This window comes from Ostrea edulis, chromosome 2, assembly GCF_947568905.1.
Source record: "Ostrea edulis chromosome 2, xbOstEdul1.1, whole genome shotgun sequence".
In the NCBI taxonomy this organism is placed as follows: domain Eukaryota; kingdom Metazoa; phylum Mollusca; class Bivalvia; order Ostreida; family Ostreidae; genus Ostrea; species Ostrea edulis.
The window spans coordinates 41,962,293-41,985,930 of NC_079165.1; the positions used below are offsets into that span (position 1 = coordinate 41,962,293).

At 34.8% G+C, this 23,638-nt stretch overlaps 1 protein-coding gene across 4 annotated transcripts in view; it reads left to right on the forward strand.

The window, feature by feature from the left end:
- Nucleotides 1-21,427, forward strand: part of LOC125679531 (cyclin-dependent kinase 14-like) — a 39,076-nt gene extending 17,649 nt beyond the window's left edge. For all 4 annotated transcript variants that reach the window (XM_048918806.2, XM_048918809.2, XM_048918807.2 and 1 more), the window contains 13 exons: nucleotides 2,009-2,169; nucleotides 3,102-3,193; nucleotides 6,911-6,990; nucleotides 8,793-8,887; nucleotides 9,364-9,426; nucleotides 9,730-9,791; nucleotides 10,846-10,907; nucleotides 12,856-12,976; nucleotides 13,216-13,309; nucleotides 14,137-14,200; nucleotides 14,423-14,614; nucleotides 17,264-17,419; nucleotides 18,001-21,427. In XM_048918806.2, coding sequence (XP_048774763.1) covers nucleotides 2,009-2,169; nucleotides 3,102-3,193; nucleotides 6,911-6,990; nucleotides 8,793-8,887; nucleotides 9,364-9,426; nucleotides 9,730-9,791; nucleotides 10,846-10,907; nucleotides 12,856-12,976; nucleotides 13,216-13,309; nucleotides 14,137-14,200; nucleotides 14,423-14,614; nucleotides 17,264-17,388 — 1,211 coding nt within the window. In that variant the 3' untranslated portion in view covers nucleotides 17,389-17,419; nucleotides 18,001-21,427. The remainder of the gene's footprint in view (nucleotides 1-2,008; nucleotides 2,170-3,101; nucleotides 3,194-6,910; nucleotides 6,991-8,792; nucleotides 8,888-9,363; nucleotides 9,427-9,729; nucleotides 9,792-10,845; nucleotides 10,908-12,855; nucleotides 12,977-13,215; nucleotides 13,310-14,136; nucleotides 14,201-14,422; nucleotides 14,615-17,263; nucleotides 17,420-18,000) is intronic.
- The last annotated feature ends 2,211 nt before the right edge of the window (nucleotides 21,428-23,638 follow it).

The following is a 23,638-nucleotide window of genomic DNA, read 5'->3' on the forward strand; positions in this document are numbered from 1 at the left end:
ACCAACATGTATAGAGCATGATCAATCTCAGTGCATTTGCTAAAATGTTACATGCATCCTCACCCATCACAGCCTTAGCAAGTGGATGAAAAATGAATACTTTAGTTATTGGGTGTTGGTCAGGTCAAGGTCATTTGGAGCTCAACAGTTTGAAATTCTTAGAAACTTGCATATAATTCTGGTAAAACTCTTATCTCTATACAGTTAGCCAGTCCAAAGCATATTCCTCTGATTGTACTTTGGGATATTTGTTAGAAGGCCAGTTGGTCATTTTTGAATTCTGATAGATTCCTAGTTCCTCTCATCTACTACATGTATAAAGGCTGACATTTACAATTAGAGACAAGTGTTTGGTAATCTATTTACTCTCAGACAAAGTGTGCAATGTTCACTGCATCCTTTGTTCCATTCTAAAAACAAGTAACTTGATTCAACCCATCCCAGTCCCAGATGTTGCATGGTAAATTTAGTGATTCATTGCATTTGAATTATTTCCTAGGTTGAATATTATGCATCTGTGGAAATGTGGAAACATAATTTGTCTGGAACTATCACCTGGTTTTCATTATAATAAAAGTTATTAGATAAGCATGTGGAGTGTAGAAAAATGCCTGATTTTTGAAGATATGAAAGTCTAAACATGAGATTTCATATGAATGGAAATTGATTCTGAAAATGAATGCTGGTACCTGTTAAGTTCAATTTAGTTTCATTCCAAAGAATGAGGCAAATCCTGGGAGACAATTCATATATTAGCTATATATATATATATATATATAGATATAGATATAGATATAGATCTTCCATCTATTAATCTTAGAATATAGCCTAGCTGTATCTATCAGATTTTGACATATTCAGTTTCTTTAATACATACAACATTCTTTGATTCTGTAGACTGCATTGGTGCAGAATGTATTTTTTCTTTTGGCACAAGGAAGAGTAAAAAGTGATTGAATAATTGATGGCTCATGTTAGGGAGGGTGAAAAAGAGTGAGGGATCTCATGCCCGTCTTGCCATGTTTCTCCACACTTAACAGTCATCATTAATTTATCACTCTGGCAAAAAAAAAAGAGCATCTTCTTGATAATTGTAAGCTTAAGTCATTTGTATTCCAAAATACCAGGAGTTGTTTTGTGGCTATTTTAGACAGCAGAAATTTACATACAGTCTGTCCATTGTGAATGTTTCAGGGTCTGAAAGATTTGGGAATTATAGATAATCATGCTTTAGTATGTTCTAGTAAAACAGGTTTACAAAGAAAAGAGTTCTACACTTAATTCCTCTATTTGAGTATGTAGAAATAAAATCTAGCTGTTTTTAAATTCGTACCATCAAAATGTCATGTAAATTAAGGACCTATTTCAAAGAAAATTGGGCATGATTACAGCAGTGATAAGTTTTATGTTAAAATTGACTCATATTAGATACTGACATTTCAGACTTCTGTTGCTAAAGAGTTCTAGATAACTATAGGACAGTAAAGTGTTTTAACAATAGTCCTATTTTGAAAGATTTTTTATCTTAGTACTACATTGCACGATACGTACAAACATACATTGTATGATACAGTTAGAAATACAGTATGCGACCCGCTTCCTCTATTTAAGGGTGTGTAATTCTATGTGCGTAGGCTGTTTTAAGAATTATTCAGCATGCACTCTTAAATGCCAGGATTTTTAAAGTTCACATTTATTCAATTCAATTGTCAGTACATAAGAAACCTTTTGTCAACAATACAAAGGCATCTCATTCAAGATGGACTGGGATTTTACTATCAAATAGTACAGTCAAATTCATTAATTCAAGAAATTATATGTAGACTTCCGAAGGCCCACTTAATGACATCTTGCTCAATATTACTTTGAGGTTTGATGTTAAACCTCTGACTTGGCCCATTCAATCTCAGCCAACTATTAGACACTCGACCGTAATTAGATATATACCGACTTCAATCAAGTGATTGTACCAACTGATGTTGTGATGGCAAATCAATTTTTTTTGTAGCCAAGAAACATGCTCCAGTAAAACGACATCATTCTGCAGGGGACATGCTCGATGGATTAGAGATTGATTCTGGAGGAGACGGACATAAACACGAGAGGCCCAGATCAGAGGGCCACAAATACATGAACCAGTTCTCACCCAAGAGGACCTCTAGTTATGGGGTAAGTTAGGGCTTCTGTACATGAACCAGTTCTCACCCAAGAGGACCTCTAGTTATGGGGTAAGTTAGGGCTTTTGTACATGAACCAGTTCTCACCCAAGAGGACCTCTAGTTATGGGGTAAGTTAGGGCTTCTGTACATGAACCAGTTCTCACCCAAGAGGACCTCTAGTTATGGGGTAAGTTAGGGCTTCTGTACATGAACCAGTTCTCACCCAAGAGGACCTCTAGTTATGGGGTAAGTTAGGGCTTCTGTACATGAACCAGTTCTCACCCAAGAGGACCACTAGTTATGGGGTAAGTTAGGGCTTCTGTACATGAACCAGTTCTCACCCAAGAGGACCTCTAGCTATAGGGTAAGTTAAGACTATACATGAACCAGTTCTCACCCAAGAGGACCTCTAGTTATGGGGTAAGTTAGGGCTTCTGTACATGAACCAGTTCTCACCCAAGAGGACCTCTAGCTATAGGGTAAGTTAAGACTATACATGAACCAGTTCTCACCCAAGAGGACCTCTAGTTATGGGGTAAGTTAGGGCTTCTGTACATGAACCAGTTCTCACCCAAGAGGACCACTAGTTATGGGGTAAGTTAGGGCTTCTGTACATGAACCAGTTCTCACCCAAGAGGACCTCTAGCTATAGGGTAAGTTAAGACTATACATGAACCAGTTCTCACCCAAGAGGACCTCTAGTTATGGGGTAAGTTAAGACTTCTATGAGGGGTTGGAGAAAATGTATGCTAAATGTGTCAGTTTGGAACTCTTTTTTTAAGACTTAGTTTTGGGGGTAAATTTGATGTGTGGGTCATTATTTGGAAGATGTAGGCCTGTATCCTGAGGTGGGGATGATGCTGTGTTCATTTTTGGGATCCTTCTTTTTTTTTTTTACCACTCTTTATCAATTGATGAACAGGCTACATTTTGTTTGATCAGGGTAACTCTCCATTTGGACGGGCAGATTCTTACCAAAAGCTTGAACAACTAGGTGAAGGATCTTATGCAACAGTATTCAAAGGATTTAGTTCGTAAGTAGATGTACATTAATCATAGATTGAGTATAATCTAAGATCAGCCATTCTCATCAATACAAAAGTTCATAATGTTTATAGACTGGTTATTTACATAGGTTTTTTCTTCTTTGGTCTTTCCAAAATTATTTTATGTCATGGATTAATGCAGATATCCTAGATTTTTAACATATGAAAAGAGAAAGAACTTGGAGAATTTTTTTTTAAATGTTATAAAGATATCGGTATATTGCAAAATTCTCTATATATGGCTATGGTTTATAGATGCAGTAATTATTGACTTTCTCCAATAGGAAAGTATTTTGGATTAATTTTCTAACCAACTGGAGAAATTTATAAACTACCAGTAGTGAAAGATCCTAGGTGAAATAAGCAATGAGCTGCTATTGATTCAGCATGTTTCTTGTTCGTTTAGTATTAGTTTCTGTAAGAACCAGCAAACGGTTAATCATTGCATAAAAAACCCACACACACAGATTACTGTTTGGCTTTATTCCGGACTTTATCTTAGCTGTGAGTCATCTTTTCCATTAATTTGAGATATTTGGAAACACTATTTGTAGGGGTATCATCCTTCAGCATATTACCGACGTACAGATAATTCTCATTAAATCGCCATCTTCTGTAACTTGGAAAATGTGACAGTTAATAATACATGTAACGAATTTGGTGATAACTTAAATGTAGAGTATATTAATGAATAGTTTGATCGTACACATTCGGCGTTCATTTATTTAGCATCTTAAAATACATTTATGATATGCGTATTTACTATGGTATATGTAGGTAAAATATTTTGTTCTACAATAAAATCAATCTGCAGTTGGATAAAGATTATCACCTTTACAATTCATATAGACACTTCTATTGACAATTTCATTTTTTCACACAATGATATTACAATGATAAAGTCTTGTGAACAAAGGATAGTTACTTCTTCAGCCCCTCATCATTCTTACCTTCACAGAGCTCTGTCCAGTTTCATCATTCTGACCTTCTCAAATTTCAGTCCAGTTTCATTATTCTGACTTTCTCAGAGGTCTGTCCAATTTCATCATTCTGACCTTCTCAGATTTCAGTCCAGTTTCATCATTCTGACCTTCTTAAAGGTCTGTCCAGTTTCATTATTCTGACCTTCACAGATTTCAGTCCAGTTTCATCATTCTGACCTTCACAGAGGTCAGTTCAATTTCATCATTCTGACCTTCATAGAGGTCAGTCCAGTTTCATCATTCTGACCTTCACAGAGGTCAGTCCAGCTTCCAAGCATATTTTGCATGATTGGACATGATATGCACACATTCATTTATTTCGTCAGAAATTCAAAGCACCTGCTTTTGTGATGATGCATAATATATTACAAACAGAAAACAACAGTATTCCCTGTTTGTTAAAGTTTTTAAAATTACCGGGACTATTAGGCCTACCTATGGCAATTCACATGTGATTGCCATGCCTTTTGCGGTATATGGAGACATTTGACACCCTGATATGGGTTTTGAAGACATGGTGGTAGAGTGTTTTGTGTAAATATGGCGTTATAGCAGGGAATTTGCATGAAAACGTTTCTGACAAAACAGAAGGTGTTGTGTGAATATGGTGTTATAACGGCTTACAGGGGATTCATATTGCAAGAAAAATGTTCTTGACAAAATGTGGTAGTATTGTGAAAATGTCAATGAATTGAGTGTCGATATTTCAAGAATTAAATATATATACATGTATGTACTTGATTTAGCATATATTTAGAATTAAGTGCAATTGGATTCTATGCATGATTTGGTTTTAATGTGTTTTATGATAACTAAGATGATTAATGAATGGAGAAATTTATATTGCAGTGCAGCAACCATGTTTCCATCTAGAATTAGTACACATATGATAAGTAGAATTAGTACACATGTGATAAGTAGAATTAGTACACATAATTATGATAAGTAGAATTAGTACACATGTGATAAGTAGAATTAGTACACATGATAAGTAGAATTAGTACACATGTGATAAGTAGAATTAGTACATACGTGATAAGTAGAATTAGTACACACGTGATAAGTAGAATTAGTACACACGTGATAAGTAGAATTAGTACACATGTGATAAGTAGAATTAGTACACACGTGATAAGTAGAATTAGTACACACGTGATAAGTAGAATTAGTACACATGTGATAAGTAGAATTAGTACACATAATTATGATAAGTAGAATTAGTACACATGATAAGTAGAATTAGTACACATGTGATAAGTAGAATTAGTACACATAATTATGATAAGTAGAATTAGTACACATGTGATAAGTAGAATTAGTACACATGATAAGTAGAATTAGTACACATGTGATAAGTAGAATTAGTACACATGTGATAAGTAGAATTAGTACACACATGATAAGTAGAATTAGTACACACATGATAAGTAGAATTAGTACACATTTGATAAGTAGAATTAGTACACATATGATAAGTTTTCAGTTTATGTATTTATAAGACTGGGAATATTGGCAAATATCTCTTTGATTGCAAATAAAGCATTGAAAGTGACACACCGTTGGCTATGTTTCAACATGCCATGATTCTGTGTGAATCATAAAGGTGCTTAACAAAAAGAAATGAGATGTTCATAGTACTCATGTGTATATATTGAGATCAATTGTCAGCTCAGTTTATTAGCACAAAACCATACTGTTTACAGGCATGTTCATGTATTAAATACACCACATACATGTAGAAAGAGTAAGAACATTTATCTATTACATAGACATTCACATCATTATACACATTACAATAGTACGACGAGAACAGTGGTGTACACAACACACATTATACCATATGTATTACTAACATAAGTGTATGTACATATATATTAAACGTACATTATATCGTGATATGCAATTGATTATATGCACTATAAGCATACATTATTTCTTTGGGCATTAGCTTTTTTAAGAAAGATACAAATTAAGATTGTGAAGTTGTTTTCTGTTTCTAAGGCTAAGTAATTGAACAAACTTCAAGGTAGATGACCTTATCCAATAAATATTTTTTAATGTATATACATGTACTACTCCAATGACTATACTGTGGACATTCCAAAATAAAGTGATATTCATCTTCAATTTTGTTTAGATCACATAATTTGCAAATGCGTTGAGCACGTTTGTATGAGTGTTTTTTAAGCTCACCCAGAAACAAGGGACACATTCTTATATTCAAGCATTTTCCTTTAATGTCGATTCAAATTTGTTAATGAAGTGTCCCAGGGTCCTAGCTTGGCAGGTTCACATAAGGTATATATGATATAAAACATTGAAATATACACTAAAAAAGGGTATATCTTAAAAGCTGTTCCTTTCAAAAACTGCAAGGAATACTACTAGTATACCGGTCCCCCCAAAAAATGGCGCTTAAATAAGTGCCGCTGAAGGCGGTTTAGTATATCTAAATTTAAATTTGATTTAATTAAGAGAAGTGTGATGATGTAGAGTAGTCTTAATTTTCTTCATCCTATGACCCACACCCTCAGTAAGGGTTTAATCGAATCTTTAACACCGAATGAGTGAGATGACTCAGGTGAGCATGGTGGCCCCATGGTTCTCTTGTTCGCGATGCAGATGTATAAACAGCAATATGTTGTTACATGATTTCCATGTTTGTAAATTGAGTTTTAGTGTTGTGTGATATATTATTGTGGGGACTTCTCTTTATTTTCAGATTAACCAATCAAGTGATAGCTTTGAAAGAAATCCGCCTACAACAGGAGGAGGGTGCCCCCTTCACTGCTATAAGAGAAGGTATGTTGTGTTGCCATCTACTAGTGTTCTATTGTGGAAGAGACCTTTCTGAGTTGTCTACACACCAGATGCCATATCCCACTAACATCTCAGATCATACTATTGTTAGAAAAGACTGGACTTGAAGTGTAATGGAAATTATTTAAATCCATACTAAGTATTGAGAACAGGGCAGAAGCATGCTATGACATTGTATCAATCTTATACATACTGTATCATGATATAGAGCAGTATTAGTGGAAGGACATTGTATCAACCTTATACACACTGTGTATCATGATATAGAACAGTATTAGTGGAAGGACATTGTATCAACCTTATACACACTGTGTATCATGATATAGAGCAGTATTAGTGGAAGGACATTGTATCAACCTTATACACACTGTGTATCATGATATAGAGCAGTATTAGTGGAAGGACATTGTATCAACCTTATACACACTGTGTATCATGATATAGAGCAGTATTATTTCTATACTATGATATAGGACAGTATGCATGATGACATTTTATTGATTACACACCTTATAGTATGATATACACTGTAGGGTAGTAAGCAGAACTACATTATGTCTATCCTATTCCAATACTGTGATATAGGGGGCATTAAATGGATTGTATATATACTGGACCATGATGACAGGACAGCTTGCAGAATGACATTATTTAAATAAAGACACACTTGTATATTATTGCAGAGTAATGAACAAAATAACATTGCGTCTATTATACATGTATATCAATGTTATGACATATCGCAAGAAGCAGAATGACATTTTCAAATTCAGAAAATTTGAATTTGAATGTTGTTTTTTTTTTTTACCTCAAATCAGTCTTTATTTTCTAAAATACATGACGATTATATTTTGGGGTAAAATCTCCATAGAGACCCCCTTATAATCCCCACCTAGGATTGCCATGGGCCCCCTGGATTAGATGTATATAGATATATATGTGTATCTGTTCTATAATGAAATCATTGATATGATATAGCAAAAAAGGAAGTTGTTCTTTTCTCTTTTTTTTTATTTGAAACCCTTTTCTACCATGAAATAATATTTGTTGTTGGCAAAGAAGATTTGTTGTTTATTTTAATTGTTCTAAACACCACAGCAACTGTACAAAGTATACATGCTGGAGATTTAGAATAGAGTGGTGACAATGAAATCATTTAGAGTGTAAAGGCTGTATGCTTAAAAAAACTTGATTGGGCATATGATGCAACTTATAATAGCTTTATCAGGTCTTAGAAGTGTACTTGTGTAAGATTGCAAAGATAGTGCATGGCAGTGCAATTATTAAAATTTGTAAACAGCACTTGTCAATATTCAAAACAGATTTTTATCGTAGATATGATTGCCTGTATAAACTGGCAACAAACACTTATGAAGAAGTATTTTGTACCGTATTACCGGGTATATGATCTGAATTTCAGTGAAAATGAATGAGGTTGAATGAGAAGCATTACGTATGGGTTGTCAAAGTAACACATAACCAACATTCAGTTTACTTTTCACTTTACGACTAAATACACCTACGTAAAGAGACCATAAACCAAACATTATTGATTAATTTTCCAAAACAATTACATAGCTGTTTTTTCTCCAAACCGTCAGTATATCAAATTAATCAATAGCTTCATGTGATTACAGTTAGTAAAAAATTTGTATAACTTCGTTACCGGTACTTTAATTAATTGACATTGTGTTATTTTGGTCAAGCTGAGAGAAAGAGGCCTCAGTAAATGATTTGCCTATATATTACTTTTCCATTGATTTTCTGATTTTTGCCTGTTTTAGCTTCCCTCCTGAGAGGATTGAAGCACGCCAACATAGTGACCTTACATGATATCATTCATACCAAGGAAACTTTGACCTTTGTTTTTGAATATGTAGTAAGTATATACTTTACAGTGTCAAAATTCATTGACTTAACGGACAGAATCCTCTTCGGTACAAAGTTGGTGGTCGGATTCCATAACCAAGCTTTTATCACCTGCTTTGAAGTCTCCCAAGCTAACTAGGTTGATACACTCTAGTATCTCTGATGTCTGATTTGATGTAACTAGGGATGATAGATGCTTTGTGTGCTGCATGCAATGTTCCAATTAATGTTTTTTGGAACAGACCCACCCCTAAATCGTTATTGTATCCGCCCTATATGGGCCAGACTTGCATTGATGATACCCTCTAGGGACACTTGATACACTCATGTTTCTGATACTGTAATGTGATGTTTACTGTAAACATTCAGTGCTACAATGAGGAAAATCAGTTTGTGTTAAATGTTATGAAAATTGATGAAGTTTTCTTTTCAAATTGTAAATTGTTGTTCTTAAAAGTACTCAAACTTTATTTATTTCTCTTTCAGCATACAGATCTTAGTCAATATGTAGAAAAGCACCCTGGTGGTTTAAATGCATTTAATATTAAGGTATTTTTAAGTATATTTTATTCTTTAGTTCTCTATCTATGGCTAGTGTGTTTAATCAATACAAGCTTTCTTATAAAACTGTGTGACCCAGTTATTCAAATACTGAAGACAATGTACACAGTGTATGTATGATATAGAAGTAGATATTTTTAAAAAAGAAATTATTTGTAAAAACTTCTTTAAATTTTTTATGATAGATATTATTATCAAAGCAGAGTAGAAAGTAAAATGTTCTGTGAAGTATGTGCCACATACATGCATTATTGATAGATTTTTAACAAGTGCCTGCTTTCTCTACTTCAGTTATTTTTATTCCAATTGCTCAGAGGGCTAAACTATTGTCATCAACGGAGAATTTTACATAGGTAAGCAATTGCATTTAAAGTTATTCCTTTAATAGGTAGAATGTCCCTGGATAGGTAGGCTGTCCTTGGATAGGTAGAATATCCTTGGATAGGTAGAATATCCTTGGATAGGTAGACCGTCTTTGGATAGGTAGAATATCCTTGGATAGGAAGAATGTCCTAAGATAGGGAGAATGTCCTTTGACAGGTAGAATGTCCTTGGACAGGTAGAATGTCCTTGGATAGGTAGACCGTCTTTGGATAGGTAGAATATCCTTGGATAGGTAGAATGTCCTTGGATTGATAGTAGAGTGTCCTTGGATAGGTAGAATATCCTTGGATTTGGATAGGTAGAATGTCTTTGGATAGGTAGAACGTCCTTGGATAGGTAGACCATCCTTGGATAGGTAGAATGTCCTTGGATAGGTAGAATATCCTTGGATAGCTAGACTGTCTTTGGATAGGTAGAATATCCTTAGATAGGGAGAATGTCCTTTGACAGGTAGAATGTCCTTGGACAGGTAGAATGTCCTTGGATAGGTAGAATATCCTTGGATAGATAGACCATCTTTGGATAGTTAGAATATCCTTGGATAGGTAGAATGTCCTTGGACAGGTAGAATGTCCTTGAATAGGTAGAATATCCTTGGATAGGTAGACCGTCTTTGGATAGGTAGAATATCCTTGGATAGGTAGAATGTCCTTGGATTGATAGTAGAGTGTCCTTGGATAGGTAGAATGTCCTTGGATTTGGATAGGTAGAATGTCTTTGGATAGGTAGAACGTCCTTGGATAGGTAGAATGTCCTTGGATAGGTAGAACGTCCTTGGATTTGGATAGGTAGAACATCCTTGGATAGGTAGAACATCCTTGAATGTCCTTGGATAGGTAGAATGTCCTTGGATGACCCTGTAATATGTAGAGTTTTTATCTTGTTTTTTAAAAATTTGAACTTTTTAAAAGGGAGAGCACTCCTAATTTTCCTTCCATTGCTTTGGAAGTGAATTCTTTTTTAAGTATTGTAAAATTGTAAATATTTAATCATGTTTTATTATGGTTTTTGTTTATTTTGTAGAGATTTGAAACCTCAGAATTTGCTAATTAGTGAAGTAGGCGAACTGAAATTAGCAGACTTTGGTAAGTGTAGGTTAATTACAAGGGCACCGTGAACCGAAGCATCCCCACAGATCATGGCCTCAGTCAATGAGTACCATTTTCAAACATTTTAACTTATACTTGATTGCTGTGACCTTGACATTAAACCTAAAAATCAATAATAAGCATCTTCTCTGGCAATCACAAGGCTGAGAGATGAAATTGTAATCTTTTCCTCGTGTTCAGAAGATTATATTCCAGTACAGACAGAATCTTTTTATAGTACTTCTTGACATTGGAATTTTTTTCTCTGGTAGGGTGGTCCTTGACAAATTAGAATAGTATTAGATTTATTACTGACCTTCTTTGAGTTGATATGGCCCATAAATACATGTAGATGACCAGGCTATGCCTCACTATGTGTGGGCTATTTCAGTAAACAGTCATATACAAACCTTAATAGATAATTAGTTTGACTTTGGACTATGGCCTTTTGACCTTTGCATCACTTTCTCATGTTCAAATTCTCACCCATACACTCACACACTGACAGAAACTAGTCTTTTATATGGGCAAGTAATTACTTTATCCACTGCCGCTTTATATAAGGAAATCATTTTAATCAAGCTAGTTGACTTATAGTGATTGTGGTTTTCATATTTTTATGTATGTTTATTTCATGTATGTAAATGTCTGTGGCCGTTTAGGTGCATACCCCCATCCCCACCTCTCACAAAATTGATCCATTTCTTGAAGAAATATGTCCAAAAACACTCAAATATAATGTATTATTAGCTCACCTGAACCGAAGGTTCAAGTGAGCTTTTCTGATCAAAATTTGTCCGTTGTCTGTCGTTGTTGTAGTAAACTTTTCACAATTTTATCTTCTTCTCCAGAACCACTGGACCAATTTCAACCAAACTTGGCCAAAAGCATCCTTGGCTTTCAAGTTTGTTCAAATGAAGGGCCATGTCCCTTTCAAATGGGAGATAATCACAAAAATGCAAAAATAAGGTGGGGTGAATTAAAAATCTTCTTCTCAAGAACCACTGGGCCAGAAGAGATGAAATTTACCTGAAAACTTTCTGACATAGTGCAGATTCAAGTTTGTTCAAATCATGGCCCCCGGGGGTAGGATGGGGCCACAAGGGGGGATCAAAGTTTTACATACAAATATATAGGGAAAAACTTTAAAAATCTTCTTCTCAAGAACCACTAAGCCAGAAAAGCTGAGATTTACATGAAAGCTTCCTGACATAATGCAGATTCAAGTTTGTTGAAATCATGGGCCCCGGGGGTCAGATGGGGCCACAATAGCGGATCAAAGTTTTACATACAAATGTATAGGAAAAATCTTTAAAATCTTCTTCTCAAGAACCACTGAGCCAGAAAAGTTGATTTTTGCATGAAAACTTTCTGACATAGTACAGATTCAAGTTTGTTCAAATCATGGCCCCCGGGGGTAGGATGGGCCACAAGTGGGGGGGGGGGGGTCAAAGTTTTACATACAAATATAGGGAAAATCTTTAAAAATCTTCTTCTCAAGAACCATTGGGCCAAAGAAGTTGACATTTACATGAAAGCTTTCTGACGTAGTGTAGATTCAAGTTTGCAAAAAAAATCGTGGCCTCCAGGGGTAGTTGGGGCCATAATAGGATTAAGGTTTTACATGCAAATATATACGGAAAGTCTTCAGATATGGGCCAAGGTGACTCAAGTGAGCGATGTGGCCCATGGCCCTCTTGTTTTGTTAGAAGTTAGTAGCTTCAAGGGGTTTCACCCTGAACCCAATGGGGGCTTTAAGACAGCCTCCAGACCCCCAGCCTTTTACTGCACCCCGTTCAGAAATATCTGGATCTGCCACTGAATGTCCAACACCTTGCTTTAGTTGTTCTAGAAGAAATCTTGTATCCCATTTATTTCATTTTAAAAGTGGGATAAAAGACAAAACTAATGTCATGTATCAACTTTGTATCATTTGTGAAATTAGGTTTAGCTCGAGCAAAGTCAATTCCCAGTCACACCTATTCCCATGAAGTGGTGACACTGTGGTACCGGCCGCCAGACGTCCTGCTGGGCTCCACTAACTACTCCACGTCTCTAGACATGTGGTAAATCTAGTCCCTGTACTTTCATCATTCACCTTCATAAACACATAGTTTCTGTTATAGAAATGGACAGTTTCGAAATATTTTAAAAGTGCAAGCTTAAATTACTACATTACAAGATGGAGATAAATGACAGGTGTATTCTCGTTCTTGTCACACAAAAATCAATATATTTTATCAATTTGATACCAAGAAAGGCAAATTTAGGAATTAATGCTGTTTCTATTGATTTTATTCCCCAGGGGTGTTGGGTGTATATTCTCAGAAATGATCTCTGGCAGCGCAACATTCCCAGGAATGAAAGATGCCTATGATCAACTGGATAAAATTTTCAGGGTGAGCTGCCATTCAATATGCACTACTTAAGGTTTATTTATAGCTGTCCTGTATGATGATAATGATTAAGGAATGAAGGGAGATGTTGACCAATTTAAATGATGTACATTGATTTAGGCTAATTTATACCAAGAATAAACTGTTCCAAACCAATTTATATCTTAGGAATTAACTCCTATTCTTATAAACTAATTTTCAAAAATTTCTTATGTGATTTATATTTACACAAAAATCTGAATATGATTTGAAGCAGAGAAAAATTGTTATAGCAACACATTGAAAATCTATATTTTGATGTCATCTGCTAATGCGATATGATGCAGCTTCATAGAAAAGGAATATAAACTATTTTGACGAATGAAAGTCAATCAATCAAATTACACATTATAACTGCATGTTTTCCAAAAGGGACAATGTAATTTGAAGTAATTTTCATCATTAATGTTGAATAATTCATCAATACCATACTGCATCAGAGTGTACAAGTGGCATTGAGTCACTTGCATAAGCATATATATTACATTAAATTGATTTAATTTCACTTGTAAAACACAATTTGATCAGTACATTTGACTTTATCAACACTTATCACTTGAACTGGGTTGGCATTTGGTCACACCATTCAGCTCCTCTGTTTCCATGTCACTACTGTTTTGCATTAAGATAACTGACCCAATTTACTTTGTATGATAAAAATAAGTAGAAATTACATTGTACTTTCATTCCTGAAATAAATAAGGTTGTGTCTTTAATATTAAGCTGAAGCTTGAAGATATATGCAGTTACTTTCTGTTTGGTAGACTAAATATTGAATTTTAATTTGGCAGGTGCTGGGAACCCCATCTGAAAACACTTGGGAGGGAGTGTCTAAATACCCTCAATATGACTTGAGTAAGTTTCAATCAAAGAGATGAATATAATAGAATTAATACTGAATTGGCTGGAACAATTACTTTGTGTTTTAAATTTTGTTGAGAGAAATGAAAGAGTGTAAAAGTCTTATACATGTCAGATGTACAATGTGCTTTAACTATGTTTCAAGTGTAAGACGTTAAGCTTTGGAAAATACTTATATTTCATCACCAGCTACCATTGATGTCTTTTTTCTTGTAGAGAAATTTGTTATGTACCCAAAGTTACCCTCATTAACTGAAGCAATTCCAAAAATAGCCTTCATCCCCAATGCTGAAAGCATTGCAGTGCAATTCCTTCAGATGATTCCTTCCAGGCGAATTTCCGCTCACAAGGCCCTGCATCATGAGTACTTCGGAGATCTTCCTCCGAAATTGTTTGAACTTCCTGATGGTATGTTTGCATATAAATTTTCAAGTCTTTCATTCATTAAGGAATTTATTTAATGAAAACTTTATGCCCTTTGAATCCCATATTTAAAGTCAACCATAAATAGAGCTCCACAAAGCTGGGCATCCTCTCACAATGTAGGCAGCCAGTAAATGTAAGTTTTTCATGAAGTTCCATATTGACCTGGACTTTGACTTAAAATCAACAGAGTTCTTTCCCTCTTGATAACAAAGCTACATGTGAAGTATCAAATCAATTGAGCAAAAAATGTTGCCAGTAGAGTTACAAGCATTTTAGGTCACCAGAGTCACTCAGGTGACCTATTGCTATTGGTCTGTGTCCACCGTCTTGCATTAACGATTGAACATTTTTAACTTCTTATTGATAACTACCATTCTAATTCTTTTTTTAAATTTGGTATGCAGCATCTTTGGCCAGGGATAAGGGAAGTTTAAATTTCAGAACACCTTGGACCTTAGGGGTGGGACAAAATCTGTTAAAGCTTGACCAATTTTCAAAATCTTCTCCTTTACAACTGCTCATTTGTAAGAAAAACTAAATGCTTAGTCATGCAAAGCAGGGAGTCCTCTACCAAAATTGTAAATTTCATGGTCCCTTTAGTAGATGTTCTGACTCCATGGTGGGCCAAACTTGGCATATAGTGTTTATATGTAAAGTATTTAAAGAACATACTCTTTAAAGCTATTGATACTAAATGGAAACTAAATAGGTAATGAGAAAGAGTTCTTTACCAAAATTGTAAATTTCATGATCCCAGGGGTAGGGATTTGGTTTCATGGTGGGGCCAAAATTATCATAGTGATTATGAAACACTTATTTTTTAATTTTGCGGATACTGTATAAAAACTAAATGCATATTTAGGAGAAGCAAAAGGGGATGTACTAAAATTGGGAATTCTACAACATCAGGGTTTTGACTTTGGCTGGGTCCAAAACAGTCATATAGTATTAATATAACATATATCATCATTATGTAAAGTCTTCCATCAGTATGAGTACTTCGGGGGCATATGTGTGTTAAAAACACAGCTACTGAATATTAGAATTAACCTACATATGCAAAACAGGAAAATTAATGATAGATTTCATGGACCTTGCAGCTAGTGATACTTTTAATTCAGATGACCGATAAGGCCTGTGGTCCTCTTGTTCTTGTGACCTTGACTTTTGACCCTGATAGGTACAAATGAAGTATCACATCAATCAAGCAAAAAATGTGGTCTGCAGAGTGTCTACAAGCTTAGTGTTACACACTTACACTCACACTCACATACATACTCACCACACACACATGCACATGCACACTCGCATACCGTATATACTCGCCTGTAAGTCGGATTTTTGGGAGTCAATTTTTGGTCCAAAATTCTATGTCCGACTTATAGGCGCATCCTAAGAAGATTGGTATTTTGCTGGGAGGTGTAATGTAGTGGGTTTTTTTTAAACAACTACGACGATTATCATGGACTACCATACAAATGATTATTGTTCACAAATATCTAGACATAGTGTATTGTTTTTGTATTTTAAAATCATGTATAAAGAATTGAATCACGAACCCAATTTAATATTGAAATATTCATATGTATACCGACTGAAATATATTTCATAAAAAAATGAATATTGTTAACAGATAATTTAGATCATCATTCTTGACTCTTAAAAACTCTATTGTTGTTACAATGAATTATACCAGAATCCCACAGTAACAGAGGCCTGTGCCACTAAGTAAACACAGTGTCAGGTACTGGTAATTAGGAGACCATAATTGCTTAGATAAACAAGGGATCATTGCCCATAACAGATCAAGGGTTGTGTTTAAACCCCTAACACATATGGCTTGGATATTGAGCACCCTATAATTATCAATTTCTCAAAATATTTGTTGAAACATAGGTAAAAACACTAGAGCATTGACTTGAAATTGTCAACCGATTCTGACAAAAAATTGTACCGACTTATAAGCGGGTCAATGGCAAATTCCTACAAAATAACCCTAAAAAATACAACCGACTTATAGGCGGACCGACTTATAGGCGAGTATATACGGTACATACTCATCACACACACACACATACATGCACACTCACACACAAACTCATCATACAAGAATGGTCCCATTACTAAATCCTCTCGCATTGAATGCAAGGGGATAATAAAAGCATTGTCCAGGTTCTGATAATCTTCCCCTATGAAATTAAGCAAATTCTCTTGATTCTATGAAAAAGACATGCATTTAGAGAAAGCAAGTTATTATTCATTATGCCATTTTAAAAACCACTCATTGTAAACCTAAGAAAGACAAAACACAGTTTAATTACACAATAAACATATACTTTCAGTGTTTCAACCACATACATTGTCTTAATGGTCTTTTTTATTAGTCTTTTAACTATCAAAAACCCAGGATTTTATATTGATTCTGTGAATTATTGTTTTCAAGAGAGATATCCATATACTTGTTCATTTATTTCAATATTTTGTAATACCAAAGGGAAACAAATAACGTATTTCAGTGATAATGTAAAAAAAAAAAAAAAAAAAGTAAGATGAATAAAAAAAAGTAATCCAATGAAACATTCCAATAAGTATGTTACATGCATTAATCTATTGTACTTTTTGTTCTGACAGCTGCCTCCATATTTAACATTCCTGGCCTGAGGTTGTTACCAGAAATGGACGAACTGTTAAACCAATCCCTGACTCCTGCCAAACCTCAGGAGCGGACCCGTATACGTACGACTCTAAAAGTGTAGTCCTGGACCGCAGATTGCTGTAGTAGTATTGGTATATGAATTTTTATGTCTGTTAGCTAGAGGGCAATTATGAAATGCACTCTTAGTTTTCTATTTTGTTAGGGAGAGCAAGGAGTTGCATTTTAACAATTTGCAATATTAATTTTATGTCAGAATTTATTGTGTATATCTATAACTATATATTTACATTTCCAATGTTTTTGTCTTTTGATATCTCTACAAATTGTAATCATAGCCATTTTCTCATGAATGTGTTCCCTTTGTAAACAATGCACGTTTGAATACAGATACATATGATATGTCTATTTTAACGACTGAGTATTCTGACAAGAAAAATGAAAGTAGAATGTAAATATTAGAAATAATTTTTTGTTTTCAAAATGCATAAAGGTATGAACTGCAACACTTAACGCCAGCATACTTTTCATCAAGCACCAATGTGCCAGCATGAAGCAACACAGTTCATACTCTCATGTATTTTCAACAACAACAAATTATTTTATCTTAAATATACGAGTCCTTGTAGTCTTCATGCAACATTCCTAATAGAAATAAGACCAAGAGATTTTATATATGATAAAGTATTGATAAATTTCTGGGTTTTTCTTTCAGTGCCAAGTTCTTCTTCCCACTTCGTATTCATCAGAGCTGATCCAAGTTCTGCACCCAAGTTCACTTTTGTATTCCTGCAAAGTTACATAGAATTCAACAACACAGTTTTTCGTAGTTAGATTGTTATAAAAAGGCCCACAGCATTGCCACAGAGCTTATAATTCACCAATCTGAGAGCATTTTCATCCAGATTCATCCTATAAATCATGACAACACACCAGTAGTGAAGATCAATTTAGAATTCATCCTCATGTATTGCCAAAATCACAACACAGGTTGTTTTTATGGACTCCATGTCTTTCTCCTGTAGAGATCTGAAAGTGGTATGTGTAAATCAGTGGAATGAGAGGACTCCATTGTAGTCTTGCCTTATTTATATGACATGTCAAAAACCCTGCTTTATATTTTGTAATTTTGTTATAAGAATTCCTGTATGAGATTTCTGTCTCCTGTGTATGGATAGTTCCCTGCTTTATATTTTGTAATTTTGTTATAAGAGTTCCTGTATGAGATTTCTTGTCTCCTTCGGTGTATGGATAGTTATTGTGCTGGTGATTTGTTAATCTATGTAGAGTGCTGTGGATTCCTGATGTTACACCAGGGCTTACAATTCACGGAGTTGACATTCAGTGTCACTTCGTGTGAATACTACACTCCGAAGGATGTTAATCTTTTTGAATTAATGGTAAATGAATAACAGTGAGAGTTTTAAGTTTGTGAGAGAGGCATCTTGTGAATTAACGAGAATATTAGTTGCTTTCGTATAAAAGGAATCCACAGCACTGTACTTGATTTGTCAAAATGCATGTCAATATTCTAGTCTACTAAAAGTATTAATTTTGCTAACAAAGTAGCTGCTCCACAGTAGTTCTGTGTAGAGTTTAGTACACATGTACTGAGGAAGAGAATATAGATCAAAATGAGCACAGTAATTTATTTCCAATTTATGTAAATTTGGATGCAGGCAGTGTTACTTATAAATACAACAATGTCAGGATCCTGAAAGGGCCATGTGTGGTATAAATAGGTACTTATATCCTCACAGAAAAGATTTCTTATTTTGAGCTCCTTTGACTGGTTGACTGAGATAAGATCAACTTGTTTACCATGGTAACCATATTTGTAACAAATGAAATGTCCCTCTAAGCATTGTTCCTTGATGTAGTGGTCTGAATTTCAATATGGCCACCATAGCTATAATTGGCTGAAATTGATTCTCATCCAGGTAAGCGATTCAGTCCCCAGAAAACCTCTTGTTCACAAATTATTAAGTCTGTGTCAGCATCGTCAGTGTCTGTAAACAATTACATTTTTATCTTCCTGCAGACTCGGTCATCATACTTGGTACAAATTTTCCCCTATTTGTCCTCCACAGGTTTTTTTTTTCTTTACGTTTTGAAGTGATCCAAATTTCACTGTGACTGCCATAGCTTTAAGTCAACTGAGACAAAATCAACATCTTCTCCAGAACAGCTGCATTGCCAGTCACCATATTTGTACAAATGTTCTTTCAAGTCTTTTAACTTTTTGGAGTGATCAAAATTCTAATATGGCCTACATGACTTTTGATTGGTTGAAGTCCAAGTGTGGGGAGCAATTCAAGAATTGTTAGATACATTGTATAAACTATAACAGACAGATAGATGGCCGATATAAACTATGACTTTGGAAGAGTTGGACTTGGAATTCTTTAGATACTAGAAAATGTTAAAACATTGCATTCTTTATTGTGGTGTATCCTTGAAGGTCACATCAGCAGCAGAAGGTAAATGTTTATTTCAGCAGCAGCACAAAATGTTTTCCAATAGAAAACCATTCAAATGAATCACTAGTGCTGTTATGTAACTAGAAGCAGCACCAGTTTTTATTGCATTTTAATTTTTTTTAAAAAGAGTAAAAAAAATTCTTAGTCCAGGGAATGAAGATAACAGAATGGTATAGAACTAAATAAGATTTGGAAGTTTGGCTTTATTTAGGAGTTGTGTGGGGCTTTACACAGTTCTTTGTATCTTGTATGGCATGTCTCTCTTACAATGTATGTTACATGAAGTAGCAATTAGAGATGCTCAAAGGGAGATAAATAATTATTATTAGTATTAATGGCATTGTAACAAATCCAGTCTAGTCAATATTTCAAGACAATTATAACTATACCTAGATAAAATTGTGCTCACTACACCAACAAGAAACTGAATGTCACACTTGTACAAAACTTTAATATTCAAAGAATGTTTTTAAAATGTCTCAATGAATTTTTATTGGAAGATCTGGGACCAAATCAAACAGTTGGAATTTTACTAATTTAGATTTAATTTTTAGTACACAGCTGCTGTGTATTAAGAATATAGAAAAATTTGTTTTAGTATTATTATTTTTATATTTTTTTTCTACAAATACAGTCTACTCTGGAATTATTGAAATTCAGGGGACCGACCTGAATTGTTCATTATATCTCAAGTTCAATATAACAGATGATGAACTATATAATGTTTTACTTCAGTATAATTGATAGTTCGATATAAATGACTTCAGTGTACATGGAGTAGACTGTATTTGGATTTTGTGGCTTCAGCTTTCTGTAGTTGTTATCTCATTTTTGTGATATATAAAAAACAAGTTTTGATATGTGCTTGTGAAGGGCTTAGTTATTTAGCTCATAGTATTTTTTTTTTTGAATTGTATTGATTTTTTTTTTTTGTAAGTGAACATGACTGCAAGTTATGTGGTTGCACCAGTGCAGTTTTGATTGCTAAGAAAAGTGTGTTTTAATGCTTGTTATTGTATTGCCTGTAGTGAAAGTTGAATTTTGTGTATAAATGTCAAACATTTTCACTTTTAATGTGGTAACTTTCAGAAAATTATTTAGGACATACTTTAGTTTGGAATTTCCTTGTGTAGAATGCGATAATGTAGCAGGGCTTGTGAAATCAGCATGTCTAGTCATACATTACTTTACAGCTTTTTATACAAACTTAGTTTTACTGTTTATAGAGAAAATTACTAATGAAAAAAATGGTCGTGGTGCAGGTGCATAGTTATCGACTCATTCCCTAAATTTTTGTCAATTCCTGGTTAATTTCCACAAAAATTGGGATTTCCTAATATCATTTTTCATACCTTCAGATAGTAAAATGTTGATAGCTATGCAGCTGTGAAGTCAATGAAAAGTGAATAGATTTATTATAAAATCCTTTACTTGCTTTCATCTTTGTAAAAAACCATTCCACACGTTTGTAAACAGTACATTTAAGTTGACAGTTTGTGTCTTTTTTTCACAGAATCTCATGAGAACCCCACATAAACCTAGTTTGTTTGTCATTTAGTTGGCTTTTTGTGACAAGGAACAGTTTGCATATAGACAAACGGGATTTTACACATACATGTATTGAAAAACAATGTTGATGTAATAAAGTATTGTTTCTTGACAGTGGTTTTGTTGTGAAAACGTTTTATTTAGTTTTTACATTCTTAGAGAAAAGCTGTTGATAAGTTTGCTTGATTTTTATTTTTATGTCCCAGCAATATTGAAGATTCGGGGGCATAACATTTCTGTCTGTTTGTCCACAGAAACTTTGACCTTGGCCATAACTTTTAAATTGAGGGTGACAGGGCTTTCATATTGAACATGCGTATTGGGGTTTGACCTCCCTTTGAAAAACTTTAACCTTTGCCATTATCAACTTTGCTGCCATATGGGAGCATCACAAACTTTTTTTTTCTATGAAAGTGGAAAGAGATTGGTTATGGGATCCAAAGGTCAAGATCACTATGAGACTTAATAGAACAAGAGGCCCATGGGCCACATCGCTCACCTGAGTCACCTTGGCCCATATCAGAAGACTTTCCATATATATTTGCATGTAAAATCGTAGTCCCTATTATGGCCCCAATGGAGGCCATGATTTTTGCAAACTTGAATCTACACTATATCAGAAAGCTTTCATGTGAATGTCAACTTATTTGGCCCAATGGTTCTTGAGAAGATTTTTCCTATATATTTGTATGTAAAACTTTGACCCCCCCCCCCCTTGTGGCCCCATCATACCCCCAGAGGCCATCATTTGAACAAACATGAATCTGCACTATGTCAGAAAGCTTTCGTGTAAATATCAGCTTTTCTGGCTCAGTGGTTCTTGCGAAGAAGATTTTTAAAGATTTTCCCTATATATTTGTATGCAAAATTTTGATCCTCTATTGTGGCCCCATCGTACCCCCGGGGGCCATGACTTGAACAAACTTGAATCTGCACTATGTTAGGAAGCTTTCATGTAAATATCAGCTTTTCTGGCGCAATGGTTCTTCAAACTCGCTCACTCTGAAGATTTTTAAAGATTGTCACTATCTATTTGTATGTAAAACTTTGATCCCCTATTGTGGCCCCATCCGACCCCCGGGGGCCATGATTTTAACAAACTTGAATCTGCATTATGTCAGGAAGCTTTCATCTAAATCTCAGTTTTTCTGGCTTATTGGTTCTTGAGAAGAATATTTTTAAAGATTGTCCCTATATATTTGTATGCAAAACTTTGATCCCCCCTTGTGGACCCATCCTACCCCCGGGGGCCATGATTTGAAAAAACTTTAATCTGCACTATGTCAGAAAGAGTTCATGTAAATCTCGGTTTTTCTGGCTCAGTGGTTCTTGAGAAGATTTTTAAAGATTTTCCCTATATATTTGTATGTAAAACTTTGATCCCCTATTGTGACCCCATTCAACCCCCGGGGGCCATGATTTTAAGAAACTTGAATCTGCACTATATCAGGAAGCTTTCGTGTAAATATCAGCTTTTCTGGCCCAGTGGTTCTTGAGAAGAAGATTTTTAAATGACCCCACTGTATTTTTGCATTTTTGTGATTATTTCCCCTTTGAAAGGGACATGGCCCTTCATTTGAACAAACTTGAAAGCCCTTTACTTACTTACTTTACTTAGCCCTTTGCTCCTCTAGGGAGCATAGGCCATTGACGAACTCCCTCCATCTGACTCTGTTTGGCACTAATCTTTCTGCTGAGTTCCAGGTGTAGCCTTGCTCTTTTAATTCTGCCTCCGTAACTCTGCGCCAGCTGCTCCTTGGTCTTCCTCTGTTTCTTTTTCCTTGGGGGTTCCATTTGAGGGCTTGTTTTGTGATGCTGCTTGGTGGTTTTCGCAGTGTGTGTCCAATCCATGACCATTTGCTTTTTTTATTTGGATATCTATGGGGGCTTGATTTGCTCTTTTCCAAAGATCCTCGTTTCTTACTTTGTCAAACCATCTGATGTTCATTATTCTGCGCAGGCAGTAATTGATGAATCTTTGAATTTTTGAAATCGTGGCATTTGTTGTTCTCCATGTTTCTGCCCCATACAGAAGCACAGACTTTACATTTGAATTAAAAATCTTGATTTTAGTGTTTCTCGAGATGTTTATTGCATTCCACTTTCCCCAGAATGTTGAAGATGACCCTAGCCCTGTTTATTCTGGTCTTAACATCAGCACCGGTACCTCCATTCACACTCACAATGCTTCCTAGGTAAGTAAACTCCTCAACTTCTTCCAGGATGGTATCCCTTATTTTGATAGGCTGTTTACTCTTTGCATTAATTTTCATAATTTTTTTCTTGCTTTCATTAGGTTTCAATCCTAGTTTAACTAATGTTGCT